The 26,279-nt window shown below is 40.8% G+C and overlaps 1 protein-coding gene across 4 annotated transcripts in view; it reads right to left on the bottom strand.

Annotated features, from left to right (window-relative positions):
• Positions 1-1,594: 1,594 nt before the first annotated feature.
• HEATR3 (HEAT repeat containing 3) overlaps positions 1,595-26,279 on the bottom strand; it is a 37,162-nt gene continuing 12,477 nt past the window's right edge. For 2 of the 4 annotated variants that reach the window (XM_032613782.1, XM_032613785.1), the window contains 8 exons: positions 22,285-22,375; positions 22,021-22,178; positions 21,653-21,735; positions 19,870-20,006; positions 13,738-13,826; positions 8,775-8,918; positions 5,153-5,329; positions 1,595-2,371 (listed from right to left, as the gene is read on the bottom strand). In XM_032613782.1, coding sequence (XP_032469673.1) covers positions 2,249-2,371; positions 5,153-5,329; positions 8,775-8,918; positions 13,738-13,826; positions 19,870-20,006; positions 21,653-21,735; positions 22,021-22,178; positions 22,285-22,375 — 1,002 coding nt within the window. In that variant the 3' untranslated portion in view covers positions 1,595-2,248. The remainder of the gene's footprint in view (positions 2,372-5,152; positions 5,330-8,774; positions 8,919-13,737; positions 13,827-19,869; positions 20,007-21,652; positions 21,736-22,020; positions 22,179-22,284; positions 22,376-26,279) is intronic. The other 2 variants (XM_032613784.1, XM_032613783.1) reach the window with 2 other exon arrangements.

Below are 26,279 nucleotides of genomic sequence, written 5' to 3'. Positions count from 1 at the left end.
GGTTGGAAAGTGTGGGAAAGATTACAAAATTGGAAATTTTATCCTCCTTGAAAATGAATATATGCTATAAATATCTGAAGCAGGGAGAACTCTGCAACTCTTCTTCATTGGAAGAATTTGTCTCTCAAAACCACAATGAGCTATCACTTCACACCTGCTACAATGGCTATTTTCAAAAAGACAAGAGATATGTGTTGGTGAGGATGTGAAGAAAAGGGAACCCTTGTGCAATACTGGTGGGAAAGTAAACTGTGTAGCCACTATGAACACAGTAGGGAGATTCCTCAGAAAATTCAAAATAGAACCACCATATGATACAGCAATTCCACCTCTGGGTATAGATCTGAAGGAAATGAAATCACTGTCTCAAAAAGATATCTGCAGGACTTCCCTGGTGGTGCAGTGGTTAAGAATCCGCCTGCCAATGCAGGGGACACGGGTTCGAGCCCTGGTCGGGAAAGATCCCACATGCCGCGGAGCAACTAAGCCCACGCGCCACAGCTACTGAGCCTGCGCTCTAGAGCCCGCAAGCCACAAATACTGAAGCCCACAAACCTACAGCCCATGCTCCGCAACAAGAGAAGCCACCACAATGAGAAGCCTGTGCACCACAACTAAGAGTAGCCCCTGCTTGCCGCAACTGGAGAAAGCCCCCAGGCATCAACGAAGACCCAACGTAGCCATAAATAAATACATACATACATACATACATTTATTAAAAAAAAGATACATGCACCATTTGTTCATTGTAGCATTATTCACAGTAGCCAAGACATGGAAACAACCTAAACGCCCATCAGTGGACGTATGGGTAAAGAAAATGTAGTGTATATACACAATGGGATAGTATTCAGCCATAAAAAAGAAGGAAATCCTGCCATTTGTGACAATGTGGGTAGACCTTGAGGACATTAGGCTAAGTGAAATACATCAGAGAAAAACAAATACTGTATGATCTCACTTATATGTGGAATCTAAAAAAACAAACAAAAAAACACCCGAAAACCAAACAACTGAATGCATAGAGAGAATAGATTGTTAGCCGCCGAGGTGAGCAGTGGGGGGCAAGCAAAATGGGTGAAGGTTGACAAAAGGTACAGACTTCCAATTATAAGTGACTGGGCATGTCATGTACAGCACGGGGACCACAGTTAACAATACCGTATTGCACATTTGAAAGTTGCTGAGAGTCGATGCTAAAGGTTCTTATCACAAGGAAAAAAAATGTATGTGAGGTGATGGAGGTTAACTAAAGTTAAGTCCTGTGCTGGGTATTGGGCCTTTTAACAGGTCAACTGAGATCTACAGTGGGTAAATTTTCAAATCTCCAACAACTCTTCTGATCAGGCAAATGGACAGACAACAGACCTGGTCCAGGGGCCCCACTCCGACAGTGATGCGCACTGAAGCTCCCTCCCTTTGCTCCACCTGTCACCGTACTACCTCAAGGACACTGACAGTAATGCTGGAGATTCTTGGTATAAAGTCTTGTTTTTAATAGCACACATATATTCAAAGCAAGACCCATTAGCAAGCAAACACGCAGTAATAGGATTATCTGATATTTTAAAAAAGATCTTCCAAGACACAAAGCTTTCAATTAAAAATTTATTTATTAAAAAACATATTCTTCCAATTCTGATTCCATTTAAATTCCAATTAAATAAGGAGTGATGGTCCAAAGCAGTATCCGATCAGATCCTTTTGTACAGAGGACGACGATGACCTCATGAGCTCATTAGCTAGTAGTACAGTCTGCTAAATAGTGGTATATGACTCCAACTCACTCCCCTCTTCACAAAAGGTAAGCATAATTGATATACTTCATACCAAAAAAAATTTATAAAGCTTGTCTTCATATTTCATTTAAGACTTAGCTAATATAAAATGATAATGGCTTAAAAGAGCATCCAAGCAATGCTTCGGATTTTCATTTTTTGCAAAATTCAAGGAAAACATGATTGTTTGGAAGTGTCTTCACTGCTCATGAAGAAGCGCCTGAGATTTCCTTGTGTTTCCACTCTTCGTGTTTCCAGTGATTAAAATATGCCGGAAACATTTCTGAGAGCACTAGAAATGCCACACAGATCCCAGAGCTTTTAAAGAGTTTCTGACAGGTTCTGGAGTTTTTATGAACTTCAAACTAGTGTACAGGCATTAAAAAATGACTTTCAGGAACACACACACTGAAAGGAAACCCTCTAGTATTCTTCAGCTTTGAACGCTCTGAGGCGAGGACTGGTCTCTTTCAAGTAGTCAGTTTTTTCTCAACAGTTTCTTGATAAGCGACAAACCTTCTCAAGTTCATCTTCACGTTGTCGAGAACACACAGCTGATCTGGACTGTATTTAGCTCTCCCTTCTTTCCGTAACTGCCAAAAAAATATCATATCTGATTTGGTATATATCACTAATTCCTTTAAATAAGAAAGCATTTAATTTGCGGTGTATTTATTTTTAGAACAAACAGCAGTCAGATTTTGGTGAAACATTTTCACTTCCAAGGTGATGGAACACAGTACATTAGCCATAATAAAGATAAATTAAGATTGTACACCTTTTAAATGATAGTTACAAGAACAACTGAATTGTAGACTTTAAAAGAATGAGTTGTATGGTATGTGAACTATACCTCACCTCTAATCCAGAGCCATGGTTCTCAAATTTTAGCATCTGGAAGGCTTGTTAAAAACCAGACTGGTGGGCCTATCCACACAGTTTCTGATTTTCAGTAGGTCTGGAGCTGGGCCTGAGAATTTGCATTTGTAACAAGTTACCAGGTGATGCTGGCGCTGCGGATACCGGACACTTTTGAGGACAGCTGCTCTCAAGAAGTTTTTTTGGTAAAATGCATTGTATTGTGCTGAGATGCAATTTGGGGCTAAATATATACCAAACAGCCTTTAATGCAACTGTGGCTTCATTCACAAAGGAGCTTCATATAAAAAACTACATGTTGCCATTCTGGCTAACAGAGAAATTTCATCAGGGCTTTATGGCTTCGAGAAAAGAAAAACAATTAAATATCACCCTCACTGCAATGCATACTAAGTAGGAAAATCAATCAGAACAATGGACATTCCAGAGGTTAGGGGTTGCTTTCCTAGCTCACAGTTTACATCGCTGCTCTCGAAGCGTTCGCTTCTACACAGTCTGATGGCTCAACTGCACCTGCTTTCCTTGCAGCTGCAGGGAAAGGGGACATCTTCTCCTTACCATGCAGACTGCTTTTTCAGAAGTTTAAAGGGCCTGTGATCTTTAAGAACAATGTGGACACCCTCCACGTACTGGTATGGAAATGTCTCTAGGAGACAGTGTTAAGTAAAAGCACATAAAGTACAGGAATGTTAATATATTATACTACCTTTTGGATAATGAAGGGGGAAAATATTAAGGTGCATTTGTCTTTGCTTAGAGAAACACCATTCAGTTTGGTTACCCATGAGACAGGGAACAGGTGGGAATAAAACTTCTCACTGCTTAAAAAATAAACACTAGGCCTTTGGGATCGGGGTGGGTAAAATGGGTGAAGGTGGTCAAAAGGTACACACTTCAGTTCCAGCTGACCCCTGAACAATGCAGTGGTTAGGGCGTCCACTCCCCACCCGCCAGTCAAAAACCTGGGAATAAGTTTACTGTTGGCCACGGATTCAACCAACTGCGGATCATGGGGTACTGTAGTATTTACCACGGAAGAAAATCTGTGTATTTGAGTGGATCTGCCCCGTGTTATTCAAGGATCAACTGTATAAGAGAAATACGTCCTGGGGATGTAATGTATAGCAAGGTGATGACAGTTAACAACACCGTACTATATATCTGAAAGTGACTAAGAGAGTAGGTCTTGTAAGTTTTCATTACAAGAAAAAAATCTGTAACTATGTGTGGTGATGAATGTTAACTAAACTTATTGCGGTAATCATTTTGCAATAGGTACACATATCAAATTATTATGTTGTATACCTAAAACTGACACTATATGTCAATTACATCTCAAAACAAAACAAAAGCCAGACAAAGAAACAAACAAAACTACAGGCTTAAACAAAGCATAATTAAGAGTAAACTGATCAATTTTCCCCCCTCAAGACTAAAGTCACCTACTGGTGAAGCTTAACTCAGTAAGTGTCAGCCACTATCGCTACATTTTTAAATGTGGGATGCCAAAACATGAAAATGTTAAAAACAAACCAATTATTAATGTTCCTAAACTAATACTGATGTAACTGTGACACAGAATGTGCATGGCATGTGCTATTTTTTTCTTCTGCAAAAGAAAACTATTTTTTATGCCTTAAAAAAAATTCAAAAAGTTTAAATTTCTAAACATACAATCCCATTCACCTAAAAACTTATCACAGAGCTCTGGCCACAGGAACTGAATTCTGCCTTAGAAGCTTGTTAGAGAAAAGAAACACGTATTGGAAAGCAACAAAAGTAAGCTACTTTTCCATTAAAGCCTCTATTCTCTTGACAAAGCTTTAAAAGCAAAAGTTTAACTTAAAATGTAAAAGCAAAAAATACAAATATTTTTATTTCTCAAAATGAAATAGAGATTTAGATAAGAGGAGAGTTGATAAACTTACATTCGTGGACATGTGATCAAACGCTGTTTTTAAAATTTCTGGTTGCCTTCCCCCAACCATTAAAACAGTTTTTGAACATTATTTTTTTGACTCAAAGTTAGCTTTGATGCTTCTGATGAATCAGTCAATCAATCAATCAATAAAAGGGCAAATGAAGGTAGCTACGTTCTCCATTAGAGTCTAACTTGGAGCTTGTTTGCCTTTTTTTCAGAGCACCAAAGGGAAATATTCGTAACAATGAAATCAGCCTATAATGCATTACATGATATAAAATAAATACAACATGTCTATGAAAGTGCTTTGCAGGCCAAACTGTAGTGCTTACACATAAGCACTGTTAACATTTCTAAACCGCTGCAGAAAGAGGAACGTGTCGACACCATTTTGGCTCATATCACAGTGATTCAACAGAAAGGGAGACTGAGCCCTGACTCAGCCAACAAGTGTTTACACAGAACTGGGGATGGAGTGCTATATGAATCACTGAGATTGCACGGAGGGAACCACACACACCCTCCTCCCATAGAAAGCTGAGACTTCAGCATTTCTAAATAAAATGCTACATACCTTCATTTTGAAGACTGGCTGGAATTCTTTCAGAGCAGATAACAATTTAATTTGAACTGAGGCCCTTTCAGCTTCTTTACCATCTGCAAAAACATCAAAGAGGGCATCCAAAGCCTCTCCTGCTACTACAAGGGAGGGATCTTTGGTGGCAACCTCAAGCAGAAAGCACCCGATGGTCTGGAGACAACAAAACACAGTTACCATCCAACATCCTAAGTCAGCTTTCGAAATAAGTACTAACTCTAAAGGTGACAACAATTCATGCATAAAATTTTACATAAAAATGCTAGGGAGGGACTTTCCTGGCAGTCCAGTGGTTAAGACTCTGTACTTCCACTGCAGGGGGCGTGGGTGTGATCCTTGGTTGAGGAACTAAGATCCCACAAGCCATGCTGTGTGGCCCATAAATAAATGCTAGGCAAAAATTAAAACTTTAAAAAGCTCAAAGTCAACACATATTTATAAAAATACCAAGTATAACAAAAGCAAGATAAATTTAAAATCTTAGAGTTTATATTCCTAAATAAAATGAATTAAGATCCATAAATGATATATGAAAGACAGATATTGGAAGTTATTAAAATTTCCCCATCTCCATCAAAAAGGCTTTTCCCATGGTCTCAAAATGCATATAAATATTATCTGTAACAAAAAACCCTCCTTTTAAAAATTTTTTTTTAATTAATTAATTTATTTATTTTTGGCTGCATTGGGTCTTCATTGCTGCAGGAGGACACAACTCTAGTTGTGGCGAGCAGGGGTTACTCTTCGTTGCAGTGCGTGGGCTTCTCATTGCAGTGGCTTCTCTTGTTGCAGAGCACGGGGTCTAGGTGCGTGAGCTTCAGTAGTTGTGGCACACGGGCTCAGTAGTTGCAGCTCGCGGGCTCTAGAGCACAGGCTCAGCAGTTGTGGCGCACGGGCCTAGCTGCTCCACAGCACATGGGATCTTCCCGGCCTAGGGCTCCAATCCATGTCCCCTGCATTGGCAGGCGGATTCTTAACCACTGCGCCAGCAGGGAAGCCCCTGCTTTTTAAATTACATGAAAAACACTCTAAGACAATTAAAAAACTAAAGAGCACATAATCTCATTTTGCATCACTGTGATGATTTTTAACATCTACCCATTTTTTTCACAATTAGCTAGCTAATGAACAGACCATTCCCAACCTGCAAAGAACTGTTTAAGAGTAAAGTTATTCTGGCTGTTCTGCTTCACACTTTATGTCTTAAGGGCGATGTGCACATCTGTATTACGGGTGGGAGAGTGGAAATGCTGAGTCCAGGGCTTCCCTGGTGGCACAGTGGTTGAGACTCTGCATGCCAATGCAGAGGACACAGGTTCGAGTCCTGGTCTGGGAAGATCCCACATGCCGCGGAGCAACTAAGCCCGTGCGCCACAGCTACTGAGCCTGCGCTCTAGAGCCCACAAGCCACAACTACTGAAGCCCACGCGCCTAGAGCCCCGTGCTCCGCAACAAGAGAAGCCACCGCAATGAGAAGCCTGCACACCGCGACAAAGAGTAGCCCCCGCTCACCACAACCAGAGAAAAGCCCGCGCACAGCAACGAAGACCCAACACAGCCCAAAATAAAATAAAATAAAATAAAATAAAATAAATTTAAGAAATGCTGAGTCCAAACTCCAGCTCTGCCATAAATAACGGGGTGACTCTGGGACAGTCCCGTTACCCATGCTGGGCCTCAATTTTCTCATCTGAATATAAGTGGTCTAGATAACCTCTAGGATAGTATTTAAATTTAGTATCTTATCATACAACATGAAATATACAGCATCGCCTACGAAGTAGTTTTACTGAAAAGATTAATCGGAATCGAACCTAGCTTTTAGATCTAACTTCCATCTTGCGGGAGATTCAGAGGATAAAGGAACAAACCTAATGTCACAAGGAAGCAATCAGACAAATCCAGAAGCTGAACATTATGAGCCACAACCAACCCGGGAGCTGAGGAGAAAACAGGGGTTGGGAGGTGGCGCAAGAAGGAGCACAGCTCTAGATGAAGAGAGGCTTAGAAGACCCCCAAACAGGCACAACATGTAGACTTTACTTAGATCCTGGTTTAAACAAACCATCCACAAATAGATATTTTTGGAACAACTGGAAAGTTCTGAATATGGACCAGGTATTAGACATATTAAGAAATAACTGTTAATTGTGTACAGCATAATGGTGGTTATATAAGAGAGTGTCCCTCTTGTTAAGATATGCATACTGAACCCATGGGGGCAAAATACCAGGATGTCTTTAACACACTCAGCAGAGCAACTACTTGAAGTATATATGATAGAAAACTAGTAATTCTTAAATACGCTTGATGGCTATACAAAAATTTACTGTACTTTCTACTTTTCTTCATGCTTGAAAATGTGACTAAATAAAAATATTTTAGAAATCTTATGTTATGCCTGAGAAAAACTCGCTGTTCCCCTGAAGTGGACCTTGGACCTTACAGTCTAAAGGGGTGGGAAGTGATTACACCTACACATGCTCATCGGTATATGTGTACACATACAGAGCCACACGGCCATGCTCTCTCACTTGGTGTCTATATATAATCAAAATCCCTGGAATGACACAGAAGAGACGGGTAACAGTGGCTGCCTCTCTAGAGTGGAACTAGGGGAACCGGATGTTTAGGAGTGGAGATGTGTCTTTGCACTATAGATTCTTTTCTGCTTTCCTAAATGTTTTGCTATATGCATGTATCACCATTTCAAAATAAGCTTCTAAAAAATACCAGTCACGTTGTTTAGCTCTTAGCAAGTTAAGAAAATACTTTATAATAATCAGTTTATAATCCATTATCAGCAATCTACACTTCAGCAATGATGATTAGCACAACAGAGGGTAATTTTACTATTACTGTTCTTTTAGTTACTAGGCTGTATCTCTGGCAGTGCAGTTCCTAAGCAACTTGTTGAGATAAAGTGCTGGAAGCAAACATGCTGAGTGAGTTCCTAGTGTGCTGGCACTACCAGAGTTGCTGCTTAAAATTTATGAGAGGTCTTAGGATGAACTGGGTGGCTTCGTGCAGAATGCACTACAGCCTGGTGTGCTGAGGAAGCTGTCTGGACTGTTCCTTCATCAGGAGGAGAATACAACATGTACACATCCAACGCAACAGCAAAGGCAGAGGCATCCTGAACAACTCTGAACCCTGGCCTTCCACTGAAGACAAATTTATTTGATAAAACATCTCCGGAGTAAAGTTAAATGGCAAAATGTGACAACTCTTCAAGTACCTATCTGATTCATGGAGTTAGATTAAGCCAAAGGGTATGTTTTAATAATATACCTTAGTAAGCAACTTTTCTTTTTCTTGCAATACATATATATATATATATTTTTTTAGTTTTATTTTTTGGCTGTGCCGCACGGTAGGCGGGATTTTAGTTCCCTGACCAGGGAGCAAACCCATACCCCCTGCATTGGAAGCTTGAAGTCTTAACCACTGGACCGCCAGAGAAGTCCCCAGTAAGCAACTTCTTGATATGATTTCTTCTCATGAAGTCCACAGAAGTTTTTAAAATCCCACACCAATAGTCACTCTTCTCCCATTTCTAATGACTTAATGATTTAGGTTGGAAGCATATTGTTTTTACCTTAAGAGTGTCAAGTGTGCCATCTTCTTTGGCTAGGACGCTGCCAGTGATTCCTAAAATACTAACCACATTTACCCTCACCCCAACATTACTACTATGGATGCCTGCTCTGCATAGTGTCAACAGCTGGTCGGGAGTCATGCACTGTTGAAAGAGAAGGAGAGAGTATTTAGCATGTTAACCTCAGCCAATTCCAACAGCATGTGCAACGGGATTGGCAGGAGCCTCTTCTGCAAGAGGCGCGATGCTACAAGTGACACACACTCTCGGTGGAGCAGTTATTACATATTCTAATCACTCATCAATAACGTTGGTAACTCTGAACTAGGACGAGGCCTGCTCATGTCACTGTCACCACTTTTTCTATCCCATGGCTGTAAGCCTGTAAAAGAACCTTCAGATCCTATTTGTCTCATTTGAAGACTTTCATTCAGAGGTACACAGACCAAAGAGATTCTCATTTCTTTTCAACGTTGATCATAAAAAATGTAAATAGGACCATGCAGCTTTAATAAAAATGGGCTGAAATCTATACAAGGTAAGAACTGACTCTGAGATTTGTGTGTTATGGTAAATTAATAAAGATTGTAAAACCCATTAAATTATATAGTGCTTCCACCAAGTAGTGGTAATTTTCATTTTAAGCTGATTTGAACACACAAGTGGACACAGGTATCACAAGAGAGTGCAAATGTCACTTTGCCTTTCATAGAAACTGAGGGTCAGAAGTTATGTTCTTTTTTTTTTAGAAGTTACGTTCTTGAAAAAAATTCTCAAATATACAAAGAGAAAAAATTTAAAGAGTATATATTAGAGGCCAACATCATGTACTATATTTAACAGTAAAACACCAGAGACTTCCCATTAAACTCTGGAACAGGGCCAAGTCTGGGTTAGCACTGCTCTAGAGGTGTGGCCATGCAATGACTAAGGACAGAAGGAAGACAGGCCACCAGAGGAAAGGAGGCCCAAGAACTGCGAAGCCAGGTTCCTGGGAAGAACATCCACGTGGATTCTGAAATCACCTAGAATCATGACGGGACCAGTGAAAAGTAACAGAAACCAACAGCAGGAATCTTCAAGGAACGAGGGGTACCCTTGGGGATGGTGGGTGACTGTAACCAAGAGAGGTGGGGTGGTGTGGTCTAGTGACATGGTACTCAGAACTGGAGGATTTTAGAAAGGAAGCAGTGAGGACGGTTTAGAACTGTAGTTCTCAAACTTCAGAGTGCATGACAATCACCTAGAGGACTTGTTAAAACACAGACATCTCTGGGCCCCTCCCCAGAGTTTCTGCTTCAGTAGACTGGGGGCAAAGCCCTAGGATTTGCCCTTATACACACAGAGGAAAAAGACCACAGACCCGATAGCAAAACTGGCAAAAGATGGGAAAAGTTACAGAAAAAGAAATGCAAAGGCCCTTAAGACACATGAAAAGATGTCCAACCTCCTCACAGTAAGAGAAATGCAAATTAAAATTGAGATATAATTTCTCACCCATCAGACCACTTAAAATCCAACATTCTGACAACATATTCTTCTGGTGAGGCTCTGGCAGAACAGGCACTCTCAAACGCTGCTGGTGGAGATTCGAAACGGCTCAGACTCTAAGGAGGGGACTACAGCAATACCCAGAGCAAAGCTACAAATCCATCTGTTCTCTGAGCCGGCAAGCCCAATTCTAGGAATCGATCCCAAAGACACAATGGCAAAAAACACAACAGAACTTCTGTAAAAAGGCTATTCACTGCAGTTCTATTTGTAATAGCAAAAGACTGGAAACAACTACAATATCCATCGATGCAGACATGTTGAATATGGACTATGTACACAATGGAGTGATATGAAGCTGTAAAAAGGAAATGAGAAACATGTCTATGGTGATTAATAAGGGAGAAGAGCAAAGTACAAAAGCACTACTTTTAAGGAAAGGAGTGGGGCTTCCCTGATGGTGCAGTGGTTGAGAGTCCGCCTGCTGATGCAAGGGACACGGGTTCGTGCCCCGGTCCGGGAGGATCCCACATGCCGCGGAGCGGCTAGGCCTATGAGCCACGGCCACTGAGCCTGTGCGTCCGGAGCCTGTGCTCCGCCACGGGAGAGCCCACAACAGTGAGAGGCCCGCGTACCGCAAAAAAAAAAAAAAAAAAAAAAAGGACTGAAATACATACATATTTTGCTTATGTTTTCCAAAAAAGAACAATAGAATGATAAATTAAAAAATCAAAAAGGATGATTACCAATGGCACAAAGGAAAGAACAGGGGCAAAGGGACAGAAGCTAGACCTCTCTAAATATATACATATATATATTCTTTTTGGGGATAAAATATACGTAAAACTTACCATTTCAACCATATTTAAAAGTACAGTTCAGTGGTAGTAAGTACAGTACGTTCACACTGTTGTTGGTGCAACACCACCATCCATCCCCAGAACTTCTTCATTGTTCCATACTGCAACACTGTACCCGTTAAACAACGTCTCCCCACACACCCCACCCTTACCCCAACCCCTGGTAACCACTGTTCTACTTTCTGTCCCACAAATTTAACTACTCTAGGTCCCTCATAAGAGGATTCATACAATACTTGTCCTTTTGTGTCTTTCATTTAGCATAATGTCTTCAAGGTTCATCCATGCAGTAGCATGTATCAGAATTTCATTCTTCTTTAAAGCTGAATACTATTCCATAGTATGTATATACCATATTTTTCTCTGAATATACCTTGTTTCAGTTTTAACTCTGAAACTGTGTAAATATTTTATATAATTAAAAAATAAAAATTAAAGCAAACAAAAAATGCTTTAATAAAAGCTGAAACAACTGAAGCTAACTTTATAACAAGCCACAAAGAGAACTTTTCAAGCAACTTTAAAACACAGTAATTTGTGTAGTCCTAGAGGGATTTTTTTCCCTAAGGACATGAAGAATCACAAAGAAATCTTAAACTGCATTCAGTAGTGTTATTGTTAGTAATAATACCATTATTTTGAAATTATTAACTATATTCTGTAGGGTAAATAATTAATAATGAGTTTTTAATGATGGTTTAAAAAACTGGTTATTTTTAGAGACTGCTAGGACACCAACTCATTATTCTAGAAAAAAGGGTGGGGTGGGGGAAGGGAGAATCATACCCTATCTTTTTCGGTATGAAATTTATTTCAAAGTTACCAACTAATTGATGAAATAGGAAGTTTTTATTTACAGAAGAATCACAGCTAATAAATGCTTTAAAAGGAATGACAAAATTAGGATATCTCCATTTTGCAAACCCTATAGTGGTTTGCAAAATAGTGGATCCATACAACAAAAATCACTGGTTGCTACAAGTGAATCCACTGATTAATCTTAACATCACTATTTTACAACAATATGTGATTTGTGATATAAAAGTAGAATATACATACAGCACTGTGAATTATTTTTGCCTAAACGATCTGATTCTGAATCTAATTAAGGCTCTAGACCTAGCTCCCAATTTATAGGCAATATGGGAGACAGAGGGACCTGTTAAATAATAACATTGTTAAAGCAGCCATATCTGAGAATGGGGGAAATTCTTTAGGACAGATGACAGCATCTTCTTCTTCTTCTTCTTTTTTTTAATATTATGGCGTTTTCTGGGTTTTTAAAAAATTTAATTACTTTATTTTTTATTTTTGGCTGCATTGGGTCTTTATTTTTGGGTGTACGCGGGCTCTTCTCTGGTTGCGGCGAGCAGGGGCTACTCTTCGTTGCAGTGCACGGCTTTCTCATTGTGGTGGCTTCTCTAGTTGCAGAGCACAGGCTCTGGGCATTCGGGCTCAGTAGTTGTGGCTCATGGGTTCAGTAATTGTGGCTCGCGGGCTCTAGAGTGCAGGCTCAGTAGTTGTGGTGCGCGGGCTTAGTTGCCCCGCGGCATGTGGGATCTTCCTGGACCAGGGCTTGAACCCGTGTCCCCTGCATTGGCAGGCGGATTCTCAACCACTGCGCCACCAGGGAAACCCGATAGCTTCTTCGATGAATAAATAGTATGGGGAAAGGCGGGCAGGCAGGGGAAATGTTATAAATTCAGAGATTTAAGAATCTGTCAGTATACTAAAAACTACTGAATTGTATACTTTAAATGGGTGAACTGTATGGTATGTGAATTAAATCTCACTAACCCCGTTAAAATATATGTATTTAAGAGACCAAAATATCAGCTAAGAACAATATATGGATCCTACTTAGATGCTGATTTGAACAAACCAATTGAAAAAAAAAAAAATTTTTAAAGCAATCAGGGGAAACAACTCAGACTGCCTATCAAATGATAATTTTAAAACATCTGTTGATTTGGGGGTTTGGGATAATGGTACTGAAGTTAAGATTTTTAAAAATTCATTTTCTGTCACAGACACATAATGAAGCACACAATAAAACATTCATGGGTGAAATAATATGATTTGCTTTAACTATTCCAAGAAGCTAAAACAAAAATGTAGGGAAAGTGCAAGAAACAAGAATGACAAGATGTTGGCAACTCGTTGACACTTGGTGATAATGCTTTCAGGTAACAATACTATTATCTCTGCTTTTAGAAATGTTTGAAAATTTCCTTCATAAAAAGTAAAAAATAAAAGTGATAAGGCACCTATCACAGAGGTACAGACAGATCACTGTGGAGGACCTGGAGTACATGCTTGTAAATTTCTGTAATAAAATGTTTAAAAAAAGACAAATGATTTCCAGAGAAAATACTTACAACACAAATGCCAAACACATTATATCAACTAAAAAACTGTGTATGTTTTGATGGGGGTGGTGGGGAGAAGGAAAAGATTTTACTTTTACACTTTCAGTACTTTTGTTTCCACTTTACAAGGATCATGCATTACTTTTTCAATAGAAATAAATACTTAAAAATAGTTAAGCAATAAATTTTGCCTCCGTAATACAGAATCTTGGCTAGTTCCACAAAAAAATTTTAAAACCTTACCTGAGGAATGTTCTTGGAGGCCACCGTTTGCAAAAGGGCCCTCAAGGCACTACTTATAGCTTCTAAAAAGTCAACATGCTTAGCAAAATCTAAAACACAGAAGTGAAATATAAATTTGTTTTTGTCTTTCTCTAAGAAGAGTTATTTTATAGAAAAAGAGTCAAAACAAAGCATGTTAAATGTTAATATATGCTACAATATTAAAAACATTTGATATTTAAGCCCAAACTTCCACTTCACAGCTCCCTGTGAACTGCATATTTGAGTCGGAAAGATGACCACAATTGAAATAATCAGGATAGTGCTGAGAGTCCTTGACTTGTAGATGCTGGATTTTCATTTAACTCACACTTCAGCACGTGATAAGCCTGAGCTAACCTTTGTAGACTGAATTCAGCTTTTCACAGATTGCTATCACGGTGCTGGGCAGATATAGGGTAGAGTCATCTCCCAAGTCAGAGTGCCTCCTCGCCAACCCAAGCCCACTGCCCAGCCAAGAAGTGTTGCTTGTGCAGGGTCAGGCCACTATGCCTCTGGTTTTCAGTGGCTCCTGTGGTTTTTACTGACCCAACTTCCCCTTCCCACTCTTGCTCATTTTAACTCTTTTCTTATTGTCCCTTCTTCCCACACAGGATAAACAGAACAACAGCAATAAACAATTATGCTAACACAGCCATACAGGAGGGTGGGGACCGCCTAGGTGAGCTGGCTCCCTAACCCCTTTGGTGGGAAGGGAAAGCAATTGATGTGGTGTGATAGGTTATATTTTCCAAAAATAGCCACAACAGGGCTTCCCTGGTGGCGCAGTGGTTAAGAATCCGCCTGCCAATGCAGGGGACACGGGTTCAAGCCCTGGTCCGGGAAGATCCCACGTGCCGCGGAGCAACTAAGCCCGTGCGCCACAACTACTGAGCCTGCGCTCTAGAGCCCGCGAGCCACAACTACTGAAACCTGCGTGCCCTGAGCCCATGCTCCGCAACGAAAGAAGCCACTGCAATGAGAAGCCCGCGCACCGCAACGAAGAGTAGCCCCCACTCGCTGCAACTACAGAAAGCCCATGTGCAGCAGCGAAGACCCAACACAGCCAAAAATAAAAAAACAAATAAATAAATAAATGTATTTTTTTTAAAAACCCAATAAATTGATTTAAAATTAAAAAAAATAGCCACCAGAGTATTTCCAGTTCCGCATGATCTTGCAGAACCTTGCCACTTCCCGTAAAGACTGTGGAGTCTATTTCCCCTCTCCTTGAACCTGGGTGGGACTCTGTGGCTTCTTCAACCAGGACAACATGTGAAAGTGACAGGCTAAGTGGTAAAAGGCATGACTTCCACCTGACTCACATGCCTTTGCTCTCTCCTCTCTCTCAACTCTCGCCCTTGGAACCCAGCCACCATATTATGGAAGCCCAGGTCACATGAAGGGATCAGAGGTGGGTGTTTTGGCTGACAGCCCCAAACCAACTACCAGACATGTGAGTGAATAGGCCTCAGATGATTCTGGCTCCCAGTCTTCCAGCAGAGGCCCTAGGCTAGGGTTTCTCAACTTCAGCACTATGGACATTTTGGACCAGATCATTCTTTGTGGTGCATGTGGAGTCGCCTGGGCACTAGGATATTTAACAACATCTCTGGCCTCTACCCTCTAGAGACCAGCAGCAACCCGCAAATTATAACAACAAAAAAGGTCTCCAGACATTGACAAAAGTCCTCGGGGGGCAAAAACTGCTGCTAGTTGAGACACACTGGCCTAGACATCGTGGGGTAGAGAAAACCATCTCCGCTGGACCCTTTCTAAATCCCTGACCCATAGAAACCACGAGAAATAGCATATGATTACTGCTGTTTTAAGCCACCAAGTTCTGGGGTGATTTGTTATATAGCAGGAGGCACTTTGTCTTTCTCCTCTGTGGTGCCCTTGGCCAAATAAAGCTTCTGATGCCCCTTTCTGGGCTGCATGAGAGCAAGGCAGCTTCTGCAAAGACTAGAATTAAGGCTTGTTTTATCTTTCGGCTCTCTCATTTTCAGATATATGTTATGCACAGAGGTAGGGAATTCCTGTAAGTATCACAGAACAGATACTAGGATACTTTAGGATCAGACAGACCAGGGACAGAATCCAGCCTTTGACATTATGTGACCTCTCATTTTGGTCTCAGCCCAAGTGTTAGCTCCTCAAAGGGGCCTTTCCATACTAACTAGTGTGACACCTCATACCATTCTGCTTTTATGTTTTTCCTTCCTAGCCAAAATGACCTTAAACCTTTATTTATATGAAAATGCAAGCTCCGTGAGCATGGTGGCCTTGCCTATCTTGTTTATGCCTGTATACCTTGGACCTAGAACAGCGCAAGGCATAAAGTAAGTCAATAAATAAATAGTTGTTAAAAGAAGAAACCCCCCCTGAAAAAAGTTCCTAAACCTCTAAATCTCAGCGTCCCCATCAGGCAGGTGGAGTAATAAATGCCTAGCTCATAAAACCTAGTACCTAACAGGCCCTCAAAAATTGGTATAAAATTGTTACTATTAAACTTCCAAAAGTCACCATACTGGCTCTGAAAAGTAACTTATATTTGATTAAAGCTGTAAGTGTAGTCCTGAAAATCTGTCAGCTGCACATAAAACTATTAAACCATGTTATGAAGAACTAACTTGATACAAACTAGAACACATCTCAGAACCAATTTTTTTTCTATCCTCTATTCTTAGGAAAATAACAATTACCTTAGATTCAAAATCCTAATCTAAACTACACTACTGTTTTACATTACGTGAAATTCATATTTTCCCTACATTTGGATGATTTTTATTTAATTCACATTTCTGTTCATTTATCCAAATTAGGGAAGGAAGTTCAAACAACTCTGCCTTTCTGAGAAATTCTCAGTAAAAGGTCAAGACGTGGTATTGTCAAAAGAAATTAAGTAAATGTCAAAAGAAGTTAAACAAAAGAGGTGATTCAAAATGTCTTTCCCCGCAACAACTTTGTACAGCAGCTAAGAATTTGTAGCACACCTGAACGTAGGTAAATAGTCAACCCACAAGTAATCAAGCAGCAAATTATATTTAGGTGAATTCTGCAGACTGATTTTCAATGTTCTGATATGGAATAAAAACCATATCCCAGAATGGGTGCTACCACCATTCTAACTGTAATGAAAATGAGCTTTCTGCTCCCCAAAATCTAGGGTAGCAGGGAATCCTAAATGATTTTAGAACCCACGTAATGGAAAAAATGACAAACTGACCCAATCTGCAAATACAACATTGCTAAAAATTTCTTATGTTTTGAAGATCAATATTTTAAATGAAGGAGACAAAGATGTTGGTGTTTTGAACACAAGGACCAGACTCTACTAAAAACTTGCTCATTTTATCTCTGATGTCAGCCACAAATCTATGTAGGTATGTATCAAAAATTTTGTAAGTATTCAGAACTGTATTTTAGCATCAAAACTAAAACAAGTTAAATACAATACAGCTGTACGATCCTCATACATTTAACTCTCAAACATGGTAACACAAAAGAGGGAAATTTAGCCCCATTCTCCCCACCAAATTCTTCAATAACAGTTCACATTATCCATGTAGAGCTCACAGGGTTACACTATTTTATAAATCCCAAATATTTGGAAAGACTATACTAGAATAGTATTAATATAAGCAATTATCCTTTATGAAAAATTTCATTCTGATAAAAAGGTTATGTCTACAATAGCTAGGAAACTGGAATTTATTAAAAATCTAAGTGTTTAATTATACTTTCTCACAATTCAGAAACTTTCCATTACTTCTCTAAGGCTCAGCTTGTTATGGTTTTCCTGTGATCTTTCCAGGTAATAAATGTGCCTGTACCAGTGACCAAGAACAGCCAGCTGAACTAGGAGAAACACACCTAAGTGTTTTCTGCATAAGCAGAGGCACAGAATATGTGCACTTACTTCCAGTGAAATAAACTCTTCATGCTGGCAAGGGATGGGGCTTGTGGGACCTTGACTGGACTCTCATGGAGAAATGGCCCAGAGGAAAGAGATGGCAATTGTGAAACTAGGGCAGACAGGGTTCTCTCAGGTTAAGCAGGTCTTGGAAGCACTAAGAGGTCTGAGTAGGTCCTGCTCGCCTGGGGGCCTAGCTGTGGACTCCCCTATCTGGCCCTGCCCGTTGCAGGGAGCCCATGGGAATGCGTGGATGGGAGGAGGCATGAACAATAGCAGTCTCCCCCAGCCACCCCGCCACAGGACATCCTGCTGGGCTGACGGAAACCATCCCTCTTGCCCCCCATGCCATCCAGATCTCCTTACGTTTATAAGGCTGGGAGAGAAATATAAAGCGATAGTCATCATTTGGCCAGCTCACAATGACCAGTCACCTCTGTGCTCCAGAGCTGGCCCAGTATGGGCTTGGAACGGGAGTGGGGCTAACACTGCTCACATCCTGTTCAACATCCTGTCTTAGGTATGGCTGGGCATGTGGTTTTCACATGACGGCACCAGCTAAAGAATACACAGCGTGAGATCACTTGAAAATTCCACCTGTTAACGGACAAATATTGATAACTATATAATGAGTTTCTAAATATTTATTTACTTAACCTTTAAAAATTAATCTAGAACTTCTAAAACATGCACCATTAAATACACAGCACCTCTTCATAGAGTGCAAGATAGATGTCTTAAAGAATCAGAGACCGACTCTTGAAGGAATGCTTAAACAGAAACTTGTATTGAGTCAAAAGTGACCATATTTTGATCTTCTAAGAGTTTCAGCTCTTGGACTTAGTACTGTGTCTCAGAAGGGGAAATGTTAAACAGTTTTGCACAGAAATAGAGCAGATTCATATCTCCCATATTAACCCTCACTCCAGACATACATGCGGGATAGAGTAACGCGAAGAATTTTCCTTCACTATGTAAAATATCTCTATTTCCTTTCTCGGTTTTGTGTGAGCTCCTATAGTTTAATGTGCCGAAGTTAAATGAGATTCTACTACAGTGAACTATGACAATCTGTTAGAATAGCATGCATTATACACTGTACAGCTAGATCATTTCAAAAGAACAGTTAACAAACATTCTATGATATTGCGTATATGTGGAATCTAAAAAATGATACAAATGAACTGATATACAAAACAGAAATAGAGTCACAGATGTAGAAAACAAACTTATGGTTACCAGGGGGAAGGGGGGGGAGGGATAACTGGGAGAGTGGGACTGACATATACACACTACTATATATAAAATAGATAACTAATAAGGATCTACTGTATAACACAGGGAACTCTTCTCAATACTCTGTAATGACCTACATGGGAAAACAATCTAAAAAAGAGTGGGTATATGTATAATTGATTCACTTTGCTGTACAGCAGAAACTTACACAACACTGTAAATCAACTATACTCCGGTAAAAATTTTTAAAAAAAAGAACACCTATCTAATGTACAGTATCTCTCTAGGTTTCTGCGTACAAATGAAATTAATCCATATCAGATACCTGTAACTCAGAGATTCAGCTTATACCATGCAAAGGTATTTGAAGAAAGAGATGTGTTAGAAAAAAAGCAAGGTGTAGAACTGTGTGTATGGTAGTCTATCATTTGCCTTAAAAATACACATACATACTTTGGTATCGAGAATCTCTCTGGAAGAATACACAAGAAACTGGCCACAGTGACCAATTCTGGGAGAGGAACTGGGTAGTGTGAGAAAAAGGAGGGAGGCTTTCCACTTTATGTGCTCTCAAACCTTGTGAATTCTGTCATACACATCTGTAGCACCCAATCAAATGTAAATCAAACGATTTTATATTTAAGAAGAAAACTAAGGAATAGAGAATTACCCAAATATCTTAATGAACCCTAATATTTATGATATTTGTGACGCAGCCTTAATTGTCCTGACGTAACTGGATGCAAGCAATTTTAATGAAAAAGATAAATATACCCCAGAGGCCTGCCTGCATACTTTGTTGACTCTATACCACCGGCAACTATAAATATATGACTGCTAGTGTCTGGGAAAGGTTTCTGCAGGTTGGATGAGAGACCGTATAATTACAAACTCCAAGTTCCTGGCCCTTCAAAATTCTGCTCCATCCCAGTCGTTTTTCACAATAAGGCCTAAATCTTTACCTGGCTGAGAAAAAAGCAGTTGTGACAGATGCTGTGCAAGTGTCTGAAGGGCTGCAGGTCCTCCCAGATGGTCCACATCCAGGAGGGAGACAAGGCTCTGGAGACACACGAGGGCTCTGCATTGTATAATGCTCATTCTGCAAAGGAAGAGAGAGAATGCTGTCTGTTCCTCTCACAGTAACCCAGCAGAATTCAGCACTGACCTTGAAACTAAGTGTCAGATTCTGACAGGGACCACCTGTAAGCAGAAGGAGGTCTAGGGCAGTGAGCAAGGATTCGTAAAGTGAACTGTTAATCCTACCAGATCAGGCTTCCCTGGTGGCGCAATGGTTGAGAGTCCGCCTGCCGATGCAGGGGACATGGGTTCGTGCCCCGGTCTGGGAAGATCCCACATGCCGCGGAGCAGCTGGGCCCGTGAGCCATGGCCGCTGAGCCTGCGCGTCCGGAGCCTGTGCTCCACAACGGGAGAGGCCACAACAGTGAGAGGCCCGCGTATCGCAAAAAAAAAAAAAAAAAAAAATCCTACCAGATCGAACTGCTTGAGCACTCAAGGCCTCTGAGGCACAGCGCATTTATGAGTCACATGAATCTGCTTGAGAAAAATTTCTATGCATGGCAGTATCTTTAAAATTATTTTTAATTGTGAAATATGACATACATAAAGCGCTCAACGAATATACAGAGTTTAACGGTTTACAAAGCAAACACCTGTGCATCTAGGTAGGAAATAAACAATGCTAGCACTATTTAAAGGACATGGAAGCAACCTAAATGTCCAACGACAGATGAATGGATAAAGAAGATTTGGCATATTTATACAATGGAACATTACTCAGACATAAAAAAGAATGAAATAAAGCCACCTGCAGTAACATGGATGGACCTAGAGATTATCATACTAAGTGAACTAAGCCAGAAAGACAAACGTCATATGATATCGCTTATAGGTGGAAACTAAAAAAAAAAAAAGATACAAATGAACTTATTTACAAAACAGAAATAGACCCACAGACATAGAAAACAAACTTATGGTTGCCAAAGGGGAAAGGGGGGGAGGGATAAATCAGGAGTTTGGGATTAACATACACACACTACTATATATAAAATAGATAAGCAACAAGGACCTACTGTATAGCACAGAGAACTATAGGGTAATGACCTATAAGGGAAAAGAATCTGAAAAAGAATACATATATATCTGAAACACTTTGCTGTACACCTGAAACTAACACAGCACTGTAAATCAACTATACTTCAATTAAAAAAAAAGAAAAGAAAGAAATGCTGTAAGCGCCCTCACGGCCCACCTATCCCTTCCCTATCACGCCCCACCTCCTTGACCCCAAAGGTCACCACTCTCCAGACTTATAGCAGAACATTTCCTTGCTTTTCTTTACAGGTTTACCACCTATGTATGCATCACTAAAGGAAACAGTTTAGTGCCAGTGTTCTAGTTCAGATTTTTTATTGCTGTATGTGTTCATCTAATGTGTTAAGAAGTAGCTCAGCTGTATGTCTTCTACTGTATGATTATGTCAGCATTTATTTATCCATTCTGCCACTGATGGACATTGAGGTTGTTTCCAAGTTGGGGCAACTGTGAACCACACTGCTATGTACACTCTCCTGTCTTAGTGAACATATGGGCAGACTTCTCCAGGGAACATACACAGGACACAGGGGGAGAGATCTTGAAGGGGGAGTCGGCATCTTCCATTTAATGGTCCATCATTTCATATAATAACATAATGACAAATGGTTTTGAAACTAGAAAAGTTCTTACTTTCTAATCAAAGGTTTCCAACTGGGGTTCCTAGAACACACGTCAACTGCAGTGCTGTTTGGAAAGGCAGTTTTCTCAAAAATCTAAATTTAAAAAGGAAGTAAGGCAAAGGTTAAAGAGTAGGGTTTTTACACGATTCCTTTATAAAATCCCAACATGTGACTTCTAAGTGAGATGGTCAGGCTTGATAAAGAGGTGCTCAGGAATTCCAAACAGCCCACCTCCAGTGCTGGTCACTGTTTTGTTTCCCAGATCTTACCAATTACCCACACCTGGCAGTATTAGCGTACTTCTTTTGCACACAGAAGGAACAGCTTTCTTCAGCCTTCCCTGTGCTCTAGAATGAGCCTAGACTGAAAACAGATTACCTTCTTTGGGATGAGGTAGTTGGTGAGAGCGGTGTGAACCTCATGGGAGAGGCAGAGGGGAGACAGCAGCTGCCCACTGCATTCACTGAGGGAATTCTCCATAAATGAGTCGCTTTCATCACTGCTGGAAAGCTCTTCCCACTCATCGTCAGTGGGATCTGGGAAGAGTGCAGATCACACAGAACTGGACTATTTAAGATAATCCTCATGGAAGCTGCCCTCCCAGTCCAGGGGAGGATATCTAAATGGGAACTGGTCACAAACCTTCACTGCAGCACACGTTGACAATGATTTCCAGAGCAGTCTGCTGAGCTGTCAGCAACGCTATGGTCTCTCTCAGCTCCTTGTCGGTGGGCTTAAAAAAAAAAGCAAACGACCAACTCTCAAATGTGTGGAAAAATATTTTCATGTGACTCTCCCTAGTTAAAGCCTACTAAATGATATTTGCACTTGGAATAGAAGACATGGGTGGGGGTGGGTAAATAGAAGAAAAGTCATAAAGTGCTGGAAGGACAAACAGGCATTATGATTCCTCTTGGCACTGTGCAGCGTGCCACTGTTCACCGGGTTTCCATCTATCTGCACGGTTATTTTCTAAGTGTTGCTTAGTTAGCTGGAGAGAACAGAAAAATATTCAGGAATTCTGAACTAAATTCACCCTGAAACTTAATCTAATGTGTTAAGAAGTAGCTCAGCATACTAAGATTAAAACAAGAGTTCATTTTGGACACCAGGCACTTACACACAACAAACCTGCTTTTAGACACTTACACAGTTTCTTGGAAAAGACTTCATTAACCAGAATTACTAACAGGCCCTTATATGACCAACAGAACTTGACTAAGGAGCAGACAGGCTTGCTGCTTTCTGGCTTTCTTTGAAGACTGCAATAAAGCATTTCTTAAAGACTGAAGGAAGAGGGGGACCTTTTCTCCTGGGAATAAATAACATGAACCTAACTTATCAATTAACATTCTCAAAATGGGTTGTATAAATTTATATGACCTTAATTCTCAAGTCACCTATGAAAAGTGAAATAGCTTCACTCCAAAACAGTACATAAGCTAAAAGTAATGTATATTTTGTTGTCTGAATGTTTCCCAATTTCAAAAGTTTTCTGTCTTTTCAACGGCTGTAAAATATTCCATTAAATGAATATATTATAATTTATTAAGCATTCCTCTAGCATGGAATATTTCAGATTACTTGGTTATCTTATTTCCTCAGATTTACTGGATCAGAGGTTAAAAACACATCTATAGGGCTTCCCTGGTGGCGCAGTGGTTGAGAGTCTGCCTGCTGATGCAGGGGACACGGGTTCGTGCCCCAGTCCGGGAAGATCCCACATGCCGTGGAGCGGCTAGGCCCGTGAGCCATGGCCGCTGAGCCTGCGCGTCCGGAGCCTGCACTTCTGGAGCCTGTGCTCTGCAACGGGAGAGGCCACAACAGTGAGAGGCCCACGCACCGCAAAAAAAAAAACCAAAAAACAAAAAAAACCACATCTATAGATACTGTGACATATTCCTGTTCTTTTCCAGAATGTTGTACTCATTTTTAATCCTCCAGCAACTTCTTGTGCAACGATTTAACTGTAATTTTGAACCACATTCTTAAAAAAAAAGAAGACAGCTTATTTAATAGATGTAGCATAGGAATCCCTATGTTTATATTCATTTTATTGCTGGCAAGAATGTATCTAGGGACTTCCCTGGTTGTCCAGTGGTTAAGAATCCACCTTCCAATGCAGGGGATGCAGGTTTGATCCCTGGTCAGGGAACTAAGATCCCACATGCAGCGGGGCAACTAAGCCCGTGCGCTGCAACTACTGAGCCCGCGGGCCACAACCACAGAGCTCACGTGCTCTGGAGCCCATGCGCCGCAATGAAAGATCCCATGTGCCACAACTAAGACCCGACACAGCCAAAAATAAAATTAATTAATTAAAAAGAAAAGAACGTATCTAAAATTTATTCCTGCTCACTTCGTGCTTGTATGATATTCAACTAAACATTTCTTAGAGGCGACTCAAAGCTACATGAGACATGCCTTTGCTGGGCTCTCATCCACTTAAAACCTACGAAGATCTGGCTTAGAAGAATTCTGAAACTAAGTTCCACTTCTTTACCTGACTTTCCTGCTCAGAGCATTTCCCTGCTTCTTATTGTTACCAAATTGACATAAAGAACCAATCTAGAGGAAATGTTATGACAGCTGAGATTTGCTTCAAAATATTCAGTAGTTGAGAGGGGAGAGTGGGTAGGGAAATAGATGAAAGAAAACAGACTGTGATTTGACAACTGCTAACTGTGGAAGCTGGGTAGGGATTGCCCTACTTCTGCATGTTACAGCCACAACTTGGGTCAGTTCTCTCTTTACAGATTTGTGCTTATACCTTCTTAAGTTAAATGATGCAATTAAAGGTTCTGATTCTCAAGGATCCCTGCACAAGCCACTGGGCAGCCTGGAAGACCAGAGCTGCCTGGCTGTAAATTTGTATTCCTGGCACGTGGCAGCACGACGCTTAGCACACTACTGGCACTTCAACACTGGCTGCCTGATCGGCATGTTAATCATCCAGTCTACTCAGCTATGGTGAGAGGCTTTAAAAAGCAAGCTTTCGTTAAGAGAAAACACTGCATTTTCTAAGCACCAAAATTCTATTTCTAAGTAATACTTGGGAAAGTGAATCTCTGAATAACAGTTAAATATCGATACTTTTAAACAGTGGCACTTCATCTTGGTGGATGTGGATCTCAATCCCCACTCACTCATTCCCTGTAGGGCCCCTGAAAGCAAGGCTGGAGATGAGGAAACCCTGCAGGAGTGCTGTTCTCCCAGCCAGAGATGTCCGATCTTTCAGAGTCCCCTGACAGCCCAACTGGGATTTCCACTTCTGCTCTGATGGGAATTCGGGGTGGGGAAACATAGTATATATGCATCTGGCAGGATAAAGTGACCTGGTCAGCACAATGCAATACCTGCAGAAGAGCCTCCAAACCCTGACCTGTTATAGCTGATGTTCCACATGTGGATCCCAGATCTGTAACTCACCTCCATGTGGTACCTGAGGGGATGCTGCTGGGGTTCTAGAAACACCCTTTGGAATGACAAGGCTCATAGCTATGCCTTTGTCTATCTTGCTTTACTGATTTTAAATTCTACCCACTCTGACTCAGATGCACAAGTGAGACAAGGAGTAAACTGGGGGTTCACATACACGCCTCTTGCACCAAAAGGGGGTAATATGATTTTTAAGCCGCTCTACGATTTGCAAGCAACTCAAGCGCAGGATGGCCTTTTCATTTTCGTATTCACCCCAGCACTTAACACAATGCTTTGCACCTAACAGCTGTTCATGGGGAGTGTGGCACATATATACAATGGAATATTAATCAGCCATAGAAAGAAACGAAATTGAGTTATTTGTAGTGAGAAAGTAGTTCTTAACTACAACATTTGACTGCTTTACAAGACTTCATGAATGTAGGGCAGTGGTATACTGATGAGTTTATGCCCACTAAGAATTCTTTAAAAATAAATCTATCAAAACTCTAAGACACTGACCTAAGATACTTCTCCGTTTCAGTTCATTGTACATGAATCAGGACAGGCCACGAGTGAGATGGTAGAAAGTGTGACAGGACATTACTAGGGTTCTTCCAGTTCAGGCTTCATTGTCTTTCTTCCCAATGACTTCAGCAGCCTCCTGTCTGGTCTTCCTGCCTCCAGTCCCCTCAAACAACACTAACCCGCTTTCACCATGCTGTTTCTTACGCCATCCTTTAAGACAGCTAAGGTGTTCTGTCCACAAAGCCTTTTCTGAGAGCGTCTTCCTTTCTGCTTCCATCAGGGCTGAGTCAGGTGTGCCTACTCTATAGATACGACCCCCTCAGAAGTCTGTGCACAGCCCTATCACCGTTCATAGCACAGGCATTATAATAAATTATCATTACATGTCTATCCTCTCAAGACGGAAAAGGTCCCTAAAGACAGGAAATATGCCTTAATCATCTTTCTATCAGCAGCACCTGGCACAGGGCCTGGCACACAGAGTAAGCACAGAAAATGTGCACCTAGATGAATAAAGCCCAACCCACTGTCCTCCTTGTCTTCCTGACGACCTGCTCTCCTCCTTGGGAAAAATGTTTTCCCAAGGTATGGCTCCATCGCTGCTGACCGGCTCAGCTGAAGTGTTCCCTGCACCCAAGACTGCTCCTCCTCACCCCACCGTCACACCCACTAGCACAAATGAGCCCCAG

Source organism: Phocoena sinus, chromosome 19 (genome assembly GCF_008692025.1).
Source record: "Phocoena sinus isolate mPhoSin1 chromosome 19, mPhoSin1.pri, whole genome shotgun sequence".
Lineage (NCBI taxonomy): Eukaryota > Metazoa > Chordata > Mammalia > Artiodactyla > Phocoenidae > Phocoena > Phocoena sinus.
The sequence above is the reverse complement of the archived record's forward strand: the minus strand, read 5'-3'. Positions and strand labels throughout refer to the sequence as shown.